Genomic DNA, 10,336 nt, shown 5'->3' on the forward strand with positions numbered 1-10,336 from the left:
TCCACATTAAGTCCAAAAATAATTTAAATGGTTCTTGTCCCAGGAAGTTTTATTTAGACCAGTCTTTAATAGGATGCAGCAGAATTCTCTAAATTCAAGATAAATATTTATCTGGATTCCTTATTTGGTTTCTCAAATACAAACACAGTTTTGTTTAGTGATAAAACTTGAAGGTGGCTTTGTGTTTTCTTTGAGGAGCAAACTTTGTTATAAGATAGTAAGTCCACTATTTTTTTATGTTTTCCATAAACTTGATTGTTTAGCAGCTGCTTATTCTGTTCTCTGGAGTACAACCTCCAATTTGGGAATAATTGAACTGAACATCAGAGTTTTTATTTTTAGTTTGAACAGCTAAAATCTGGTTGGTAGGTTTGTATTTCTAATCTAGGCTTAGATTTACAAAGCTGGATTTCTTTCAGGGGCTCTATTCTGTCACTGCACACACAGGTTCATGATCCCTGAAAGCTGGACAAGGTTCTGGCCTTTGGGGCTGCAGGTCCCAGAAGGAGTCACTGCCTTGGGGACCCTGACACTTTCATTTTCTAGGCAAAGCATGTGCTGGTCTGTATTTCCTAATTTTATACACATAGTGGGAAGAGAAATTATTAAACTAGAAAGGTATTTTGAGTCTTTCACCATTTAAGAGTTTATTTCTTTTTAATTTATTAAAGGAGCATGCTGACTCTTATGGAACTGACAGTCCTTTCACCTTCCTCTAAGCGAGCATTTTTGGTTTTGTCTAGCTGTACTCAGGGAAGTGAAGTAGTAGACTTTTAAAAGTAGGATCTTTATTTAATGTGACTTTTGGGGGGTGTTTTGGTTTGTTTTAGAGCAGGACCTGAGTCTGTGTTGTTGATCAGGCAGCTTGAACAGAGGGAAACATTAACGTGCAGGACAGAATCATAAAGGAATCAAATTCTTTCATGTTACAGGCTTTGATGTACATGTGTTAGTGGACCAAAGTAAAGCTGTACATACACCTGGAATGTCACTGTGCTCTTATTTGGTTCAGCCAGGTCAAGGGACAACAACCCCGTGGGGCTGGAGAGCTGGAAAAGGCCCTGGGGGTGCTGCTGACAGGGGCTGGACACGAGCCCAGGGGTGCCCAGGTGGGCAGGAGGCCCCTGGCAGCTGGGCTGGATGAGGAATTGTGTGTCCAGCAGGAGCAGGGCAGGGATTGTCCCTCTGTGCTGGGGTCCCTCAGGGCTGGGGTCCCTCAGGGCTGGGTCCAGTTCTGCTCCTGCAGGAGAGCCCTGGAGGGGCTGGAGCGTGTCCAGGGCAGGGAAGGGAGCTGGGAAGGGGCTGGAGCCCCAGCAGGGGCTGAGGGAGCTGGGAAGGGGCTGAGCCTGGAGCAAAGGAGGCTCAGGGGGCCCTTGTGGCTCTGCACAAGTCCCTGCCAGGAGGGGACAGCCGGGGGGGTCCCAGGGAACAGGGACAGGATAAAACGGCATCGAGGTCAGGCATAAAATAAACATGCTAAACATGCTGTGGAGTTTCTTTATTCTTGTTCTCACTATTTGCCAACTCTTCTGCACCCCCAGCCAGTCCTGTTCCCACCTCGGGGTGCGCAGTGGGGATTCTCCTGTCTGACCATCACCAAGTCCATTTCCAGCACTGAAACTCCACCTGGGAGCCACGGAAAACCACTGGGCAGAAACCCAGGGTGGACAGGATGACACACGGACAAGGTAACACCAACATACGTGGGAATGTGGCACTGTCTGCAAATCCACTCAAAACACCCAGTGCCTGCAAGTTTGTCTCTAATTGTCAGATTATTTAACTTCTGACAGCGTTAAACTGTTGGGTCAAGCCTGGGGAGGTTTAAATGGGATATCTTGATGATTTTCTTCACTGAAAGGATGGGTAATCCTTGGAAGAAACTGCCCAGGGCTGCGATGGAGTCACCATCTCTGCGAGCGTTCCAGAGCTGCCCGGACGCGGCCCAGGGTGTGAGGCCGCGCGGTCCCGAGGGGCGCCGGGCGCTGCCGCCGCCTCTCCCCCTCAGAGCCGCCGGGGCCTCCCGCGCCTGCTCCGGCGCTGAGGGCGGGGCCGCGCAGGCGCGGGCGGCGACCATGGCGACCTTCTTCGGGGAGGTGGTGGTGGCCCCGTCCCGGGCCGGCCTGGACGAGGAGGAGGAGGCGCGGGAGGAGACGCCCGAGGACCGGGAGATCCGCAGGGAGATCGAGAAGAAAAGGTACCGGCAGCGCGGGAAGCTCAGGCTGGAGATCAGGGCAAGGTTGTTACCCCAGAGGGTGCTGGCACTGCCCAGGGAATGGGCACGGCCCCGAGGCTGCCAGAGCTCCTTTGGCCAGCCCTGCCAGGGATGCCCAGGGTGGGATTGTTGAGGGATCTATGCAGGGCCAGGAGCTGGGTTTGGATGGCCCTTGTGGGTCCCTCCCATCCCGGGTTGTTCTGTGTTTCTTTTCCCAGGGAGATCGAAGTCCTGTGGAGCTGTGCCGCGGAGCCCCTGGTGTGCTCCAGGTTCATCGTGGCCATCGGGAGGAACGCTGCGGGTGCGTGCAGAGCCAGAGCTGCATGGTTCGGGGCATAAATGTGGGGAGGCAGAAGGTAACAGGGAGGTGTAAATGTGCCAGGACATTCCCTGCTCCAAGCCCCAATGTCCAGCCTGGCCTTGAGCAGTTCGAGGGATCCACGGGCAGCCACAGATGCTCTGGGCACCCCCACCCTCACAGGCAGCAATTCCTTCCCAAAATGCCATCCAATCCTGCCCTCCTTGAGTTGAGTTCATTCCCCCTTGTCCTGTCATCCCATTACCTTTTGAGAAGTCCCCCTTCAGCCTTCTTTAAGCCCCTCTATTTACTGAATGTGCAGCTCCTCATTTAGCAGCAGAGGTTAAACCTGGAGGCAGCCGAGTTGTCCCAGAGAAAGCAGAAGTTCCTCTGTGCATGTAAAGCACAGTTATTGTTACAGCTGTTTGCTCCTCTTGAAAATGGATGTATTTTCAGTTGAACAGGAAAAGTGAAGTATGTTTTAGTTTGGGATTTTAGTTAGGACAATCTCCCTTTTCCTTTACCTGGCTTTTATTTGGTAAACTCTCTGGGATTGTTTTATTAATTGGCAAAAGTTTTGATCTAATAGTACCCAGAAGTCTTGCTTGCATGTAAGTGACACTTAGGTGGCATTTAGATTTGACCAAAATTAACTTTGTTAATTTATTTGAGTTTTGTTCAGTTTTTTCTTAGAAAAATAGTAATAGGTATTTTGGATCTGTCTTCTGTAGCTTTTGACAGGAATCTGATTTATGAACATTTTTGCTACACTCTTGCCTCTGTTTTTTCTAGAATCAGTGTAATGGCTCTGCCTTGCTGCTTCAGTGATTTTTGTTTTTCATCTGCTATGTCAGAAAGTATCAAGAGACTTAATATCTCACATCCTTAATTAATACTAAAGAAGTTGAAGTTGATTGTAATGCTATAATTCCTAAGAATAAGTGATTTTTGTGTTAGGGATCTGTATATGTTGAATATCTCTTCATCTTTTTAAATTTGAGTACAGCAGGGCTAATCACATTGCTGATGTTTCTTAGATTTGGTCAGTAAATCTAAGTTGATAAAAATAAGTTATTCGTCCTTCAAATTGCAAAGGAATAATCTAATTTAGTCCAGCTATTTATTTGTAAAACAGAGGTTTTATTCTTTATAAATTAACAGTATTTTAATGGGTTTTGCAGCTTTCCTGTCATCGTTTATCCTGGATTCTGTGTGCTGGGAAGTGATTGGAGTTGTGAAGCTGTGGAATGAGTGGTGCAGAACATCCAGCACCACAAATGTCCTGCCCACAGACTCTTTCTGTTTGTTCTACAGATTGATAGCAGACCCCACAGTAAGTGACTTGAGCATTAATTCCTCTGTGGTTTGGCTTTCTGAAAAAGAGAGCTTTCATCCACCCCCAGACAAGGCACTGCAGGATCATGGCTTAATCTCATAAATGATCTGAAGGGTTAATTCTCAGTAAAACTGTGTGAAGTTCTGTCTGGAGCTCAGCACAGTGATGTCGCAGCCTCGTGGCTTCACTACATTTGTGAGCAAAAAATCCTCATTGATACAGAGTTAAAGAAACCCAAAATAACTGAACAAATTATTGCTTGCACCCACATCACCCTTACAGGTGATGCTGAGCTGCTGTTGTGCCCTTTAAACCACTTGCTTACACAAGATTTTGCTTTTTTTTAGGTTTTATTGTGCCAGTGTAGTTGCTACGTGGCTGAGGATCAACAGTTCCAGTGGCTTGAGAAGGTAAAAGTGGCAAGAAAATAAATGGAGTAATAAAACCTTGAGGGTGGGAATCTTCCTCTCTGATACTTTAACCATGACAGTGTTAAATAAGTTTCCCCCGTGGTTTTCTTTTATAAAATATTCAAAAATGGATAAATTTACTCTCTGCAGGATCAGTGAAATCCCTTTTTAGATGCTGCCAGCTGTATCTGCTGTAAGCTCTCAGCTGAGTGCAGTCACTCCTGGACAGTTTCAGTTTTGTTGGCTCTTAACCACTTCCCAAACCTTTTTCCTGCTTGCTTTTCGTTTCCCATGGATTCTTTCAGCTGCATTTCACCTCTGGGAGAATCTTTCCTTTAAAAAACCAACAGCAATTTGTCCAGCTGCCAAAGGATCACCAGACAAACCAGTTGTGGAGCTCCTGGTGGATGATGTCAGCTGCTGGGTGTGTTCTGTGCCTTTCCCAGGAGGGAACTGGAGGGGAAGGTGCCTCCTAAGCAGCATTTGTCCCATTTCTTCCCAGATTTAACATTCCCAGGGCCTCACCCAGCATCATCCAGGTGTACAGGAGCACTGCTGGCCCAGGGAAGTCCCTCCAAATATCATCATTTTGATTTTAATAAGATAAAGCCAAGGGGTGAATGTTCCTCCTCTTGATTTTCCTGATGGATTTGGGTCACTGCTTTGCCTGCAGGAAGTGTGGCTTTTTTTGTCTTGCTGTCTGTCTGCTCTCTCACTGCCTGCCTTTAAATCTGCTCAGCTGATGGACCAGCAGGGATTCTAAAGCTGAGCTTAGAGATAAGTACAGCTTTGCTGGGGGATCATGGCTCATTTGGAAGTTTAAAAACCCTGAAACCTCAGATGTTTTGCTGTATTCCACACATTGCTGCACTTCATTTCAAGTGGGATTGCAGAAGTAGGATGGCTGGGGGTTGTTGTCTTCCCTAGTTGTTTGTGGATATGTGTCATTTCCAGCGTGGGTGTTCCTGAACAGCAGGAGTGTGGTTGTACCCAGTCAATGTTCCTGAGTATTTTTAGATTTTTTGGTTATTAGTATTTTTAAGTGTGCAGCAGAAACAACGTGCTGCCAATCTTTCTGCTTTTCATGTGAGTGGCAGCCCTGTTCTGTGTGTAAATCCTGATTTACTGAGCATCTCCTATCTCCCCAAGTCAGAGCTTTACATCTGGGTGGGTTTTATCTCTAAGGATCACTGACACACCAGAACACACAGGTTGGAGTTATGCAGCCATGAATTCCAGCCTGTGTTCCCAACAAAGCAAGTGGAAAATTTGTGGGCTTCTGAATATTTCTGTCAGATTTCTGTCACGGTGGGAGGGCACAGGCAGCTTCTCTCCTGGGATTGGTACACAGACAGAAAAAGGCAAGTTTCTGCCACAGTTTCCAAATTATCTATTTCCTTTTTTCCTGTTGGTATTTTGTGATGGTCAGAAGGTTTTGTACTTCAAAACTCTGTTCTTTGAATATGAGAAAGAGAAGCCTAAATTTTCTTTCTCAATTCAACCTAAATGAAATAAAATCTGTGTATTTAAAATAAAGTCTCTTACAATATTGGAGGACATCTGGGGAGCACAGTTTTAATTTCAAATGTTATTCAGCTCAGTGAACTGCTTGTTTTTATTTGGAATCCTTTTTCTTCTTACAATCAACATTAATTAAAGCAGTAAATCTTATTCTATTGAATACAAAGTGCTGAAAACCTAAAACCTCTCCAGAAGAGCACTTGACTTGGTAAATATGTCAGCTGTTATTTTGGGGTTTTTATCTCCATCCCAGGAGCAACGCCTGACAAATTTCTACGTGAAGGCTGTGATTCAAACTGGTTTTGGTCCTGCAAACCTGAGTTCAAGTGCCCTTTGCTTTGAAATTGAAATGATTCCTTGATGTTCCTCTGCTTTTATTGTGAGAACTTTTGCTGATGTATATTTTTTAATTCCAGGTTTTTGGCTCCATGCAGAAGAAAGGCTTGCAAGTCACCATCCTTTCCACATGTCCTGTAGCTGATTATAAAACTCAGGAATCCACTCTGACACTTGTATCTCCATTCCTGAAAGCCTTGAAGACCAAAGAATTCCAGGAGCAGGTCTGCTGCCCGCTGCTGGAGCAGCCCAACATTGTGAGGGACCTTCCTGCTGCTGGTACTTGGCAATTTCCATTATTTACACAATTCCCCTGAGCAGCATCCCTCTGCAATTAGTATTTTTGCTTAATTGTGGGAACTGGCTGAAAATTCAGCTTTTTAAAAATTAATTACTGACAGATTCACATCTTGCACATTGCCCTGGAAAATAGGGACAATTTTCCAAAGCAGCCACAAATCATTTTACCAGTTATGTGTGGGACAGAAGTACTGGGAAATTCTTCAGTAGAGCCTTACAAAGCATATTCTACAGTGGGGTTTTTTAGGAATTTTACTTAGCAATTAAGTAAGTTTTTTAAGAATTATTTTCAACTGAGCATCCAGAATAAAAGCTCATTAAGTCCTTTCTGTATCTAACAGGTAGGGAATCTTGCACAGGTCTACTGATCAACCTCATGGAAAAATGAGGTTCAGTTTTATTATGTAATTTAATAAAAACCTTGAGTTTTTCATTCTAGAATCCCTAATGGAAAAGCTTATCTGGCAGGAGCTAAAAGTGGATTATTTTCTCTTGTTCACATTCCTTTTTATTGGTTTTTGGAGGTTTGTGGGGTTTTTTGCAGATGTTGCTATTATTTTTATGTATTTTATGTTTTAATTAAACATTTAATAAATTTTAAAAAATATTTGTATGTACAGCTTCCAAGTAAGGTATATGCCAGGAAAAAACATCTGCATTTAACTAATTTTTGATTTTAACTAATTTTCCTTGTGTAGCTGGGGGATGAGGAGTGGCTGCTCCAGCAGTCAGCATCCTGAGCTAGTAATTAAAGTCCCATGGGTTTAAAATTCTGATTTTTATGCACAGAAGAGAGAGATTCCTTCTGTGCTGAGTTTAACAGAGGTTTCCTTTTGCCCTGTGTCAGTTCTGAGTTACTGCCAAGTGTGGGGGATCCCTGCAGTGCTGTACCAGTGTTACACTGATGTCATCAAGCTGGACACTGTGACCATTGAAGCCTTCAAACCTCTGCTCTCTTCTAAACTCCTGAAGAGTTTAGCCAAGGTAAAATTCCATCAGTAAAATTCATGGGAGCTTTTGTCTGGTTTCCTGTGGGGATTGCATCTGAAAAGGCAGAAAAATGCAGATTTTAATGTCAGTGCTTTGTACCTGCGGTAACATCTGTGTGGCTTAGAAATAATGAATCTACAGCTTCCTTCAAAACTTCATTTTGAATTTTCAGGCTCTTCTAATGGTATGAATATATCAGGGAGGGGTTTCTTGTGCTTGTGCAAGCTGCAGTTTCCTTTGGAGTTGCCTCATTTAAAACTTTTAAGCTTTTTGTTGTGTGGTTTTTTTATTATTTTTACATTTTATATTCATATACCAGATGGCTCTGTTCTAGCTCTGTATCTGCCTCTCTTCTGGCATACAGGAAAGTTTCTTAAAATAACCCATTTTGACCTCTAACTTCTTTTTGGAGCTAAAAGGCCAAATTTCTGAAGAAATTTTTACACTAATCCAGCAGCTGTAAAATCCAGCCTGGCCTTGAAAACTTCCAGGGATGGGACAGCCACAATTTCTGTGTGCCCCCACCCTCCCAGTAAATCCCATTGCTTCCATAAATTCTCATTGCAGCTCCTAAAATGAATGTTTTACTCTTTCTGAAATGTTTTTAATTCCATTTTTTAGTTGGTTGGGAGCACTTTGAACCCAGACTTAAATGCCCGAAGAGGTCTGTGTGTACTGAGGTGTTTATTTCAGTTCTAAAATCAGTTTTCAGTGCAGCTTATTCTTTTCTGCTGAATAAGTCTGAGTAAGACATAAATATTTCAACTCTGAAGGAGAACAATGACAGAAACTCTTCCCCTCATGTCCAGGCAAGGAGGAATGCAAAATAATAAATCCCATTGTCTTGCTGCACTGCAGATTCCTGTGGATAACTTCATTCAGAAGACCTGAGTTTTGCTCAGTTAATATCTTAATAAAAGTGATGTTAATCTTTAATTAATCTAATTAAATAATAGATAATTATTTCCTTATAATACCTAATAAAAGTTAGTTAATATCTTAATTAAAAGTGATGTTTAGAGTAATGAAAATGGGGCCAGAGGCCAGTGGGGCTCTTGCTTTGTTCCCAGCACTGTGGGTGATGCTGATCCTCTCTTCCTTTCCCCAGGATGCCTCTGAGAGCACAAAGATTTTGAAGAAGTTCTTGACAACCAGTGAAACTCACAATAATATCTACATCTGACAAGGACAGTTCTGCTGCACTTTTGTAAACTCCAGTTTCTTCTCTAGAGGACTCCTGGGATTTTTTTTTTTTTTCCTTTAAAAGTAGAATAAATTCCAGTAGATTTTTACTTTGCCACTCATTTTTGTTGCTTTTGACTTCATCACTGAACACCCTTCTGCATGGCTTGGAAGACTTTCTTCTGGAGTGATTTTAGGAAAGATCTTGGATATGAAAAGCAGCTCCTTTTTCTCCTGCTGCAGGGATTGTCTTACCTGAAAGAATTCCTTTTATATTTCAAAGGGGAAAATACAGATAAGGGATTCTGTCTGTATCTAACAAGACCTCTCGCTTTTTTACTTTATTTTGAGATCTGAAGATTTTTTAATATTTGATGCTCTTCATAGCTGTGATCAAGAGAATGCACTCTTTGTCCTTTTCCATCCACAGAGAATTTTGCTTATGTTTATTTATGGCTCCACATGCCCTTTTTAATGTATATATTGATACAAAATGCAATAATTAAAGTGTGGTAAATGCCTTTAAAACTTTCTAGTGAAAAATAACCTCTCCTGGTCAAAGGGGCTGGCAGGATCACAGACTGCTTCAGCTGGATTTGCCAGGGCAAGCTGATGTAATCCACTTTAAAACACCAACATTTGGGCAATGGTGGGAATAATAAAAGATCTCTTAGGCAGAGCATGTGATTTTTAGAGGGAAGCAAAAGGTTTTAAAGTGTCTCAGAAAATTCTCTGGAAGCTGGTAACAATTTCAGCAGTTTATTTCAAGTATTAGCTAGGATTGAGGTGCAGTTCTGAGCTGTACTCTGTTTAATTTAACATTTTGTTTAAGAAAATGGTGTTAAAGTATTAATTTGCTCCCAGGTAATGCTGTTCTCTGCTGGGTGCAGCTTTGATTTACACTGGATGCTCAGTGGATATTTCTGAGCAGTGTTTTCCTTCACAGAACTGTCACTGATTTAAATTTCAGTTCAGGTCATTACAGATGAGCACATCTTGCCTAAAGTGGTGCTGGATTTTGAAACTGGATTGTGGAACAAATGATGAAGCTTTGTTGGGGTTTTTTCCCCTATTTCTGTCCATCCTTTTAATTCAAAAATTGGTTTTATGTGTGATCTGAACTGAGAATTCTGCTGTTTTGCAAGTTGGCTGCACCATTTTCTTATTTTTACATGTTTGGTTCATAATAAATAAAGCAGATAACAAGAAATCTCTTTAATAGTAAATTTTGCAGACCCTCAGAGGAATTGTGAATGTATTTCTGGTATTGGTGTGGTCACCCAGGCAGTTTGCAGTGTTTCAAAACTGTTAATATATTTAATTCAGTTTTTACTGCCTGGCTTTATGCTGGGGTGTGAGAATGCTCCTAAACACCTTGAATAAAAGTGGCAAACAAAACCATGGCAGCTTGGGAGATGAAAACAGACTGAAACCTGATGTTCTGGCAGAATTCCTCAAGGGTTCACTATTCTTGCTTGAAAGCTCTCCATAGCAGGAAATGTTTGGGTAGGATGTAGTGGGGAACTACTGTAGGGCAGTGAAATAAGAGATCTTAATTTAAAATTTGCCTTTTCCCATAATTTGATGGAGGAAGCAGCTTATATTCAGCCCTTAAATATTCTGAAAGCCTCAGAACTAATGATAAACTGTGTCTCTCATCAGATGTGAGTGTTGACTGAAGATTTTTTTCCACATTTGAATGTTGCTGCCTTTTTTCATTTTCCCTACTGTGCTCTCCAGTATCTACC

At 42.5% G+C, this 10,336-nt stretch overlaps 1 protein-coding gene across 1 annotated transcript; it reads left to right on the forward strand.

Moving 5' to 3' along the window:
* Positions 1-1,883: 1,883 nt before the first annotated feature.
* Positions 1,884-9,799, forward strand: PSMG1 (proteasome assembly chaperone 1). Its single transcript, XM_009089547.4, has 7 exons — positions 1,884-2,197; positions 2,434-2,516; positions 3,695-3,846; positions 4,197-4,259; positions 6,197-6,395; positions 7,264-7,400; positions 8,515-9,799. The coding sequence occupies exons 1-7, from the start codon at positions 1,899-1,901 to the stop codon at positions 8,587-8,589; spliced, it is 1,008 nt and encodes a 335-aa protein (XP_009087795.2). The 5' UTR covers positions 1,884-1,898; the 3' UTR covers positions 8,590-9,799.
* The last annotated feature ends 537 nt before the right edge of the window (positions 9,800-10,336 follow it).

This window comes from Serinus canaria, chromosome 1 (assembly GCF_022539315.1).
Source record: "Serinus canaria isolate serCan28SL12 chromosome 1, serCan2020, whole genome shotgun sequence".
Taxonomy (NCBI): domain Eukaryota; kingdom Metazoa; phylum Chordata; class Aves; order Passeriformes; family Fringillidae; genus Serinus; species Serinus canaria.

Excerpts from the sequence above, each read along its gene's own strand:
- PSMG1 (XM_009089547.4), top strand. The coding sequence starts at position 1,899 with ATGGAGTCACCATCTCTGCGAGCGTTCCAGAGCTGCCCGGACGCGGCC. Across the intron at positions 2,517-3,694 it reads CATCGGGAGGAACGCTGCGG|CTTTCCTGTCATCGTTTATC; the intron begins GTGCGTGCAGAG and ends TGGGTTTTGCAG. Across the intron at positions 7,401-8,514 it reads TCCTGAAGAGTTTAGCCAAG|GATGCCTCTGAGAGCACAAA; the intron begins GTAAAATTCCAT and ends TCCTTTCCCCAG.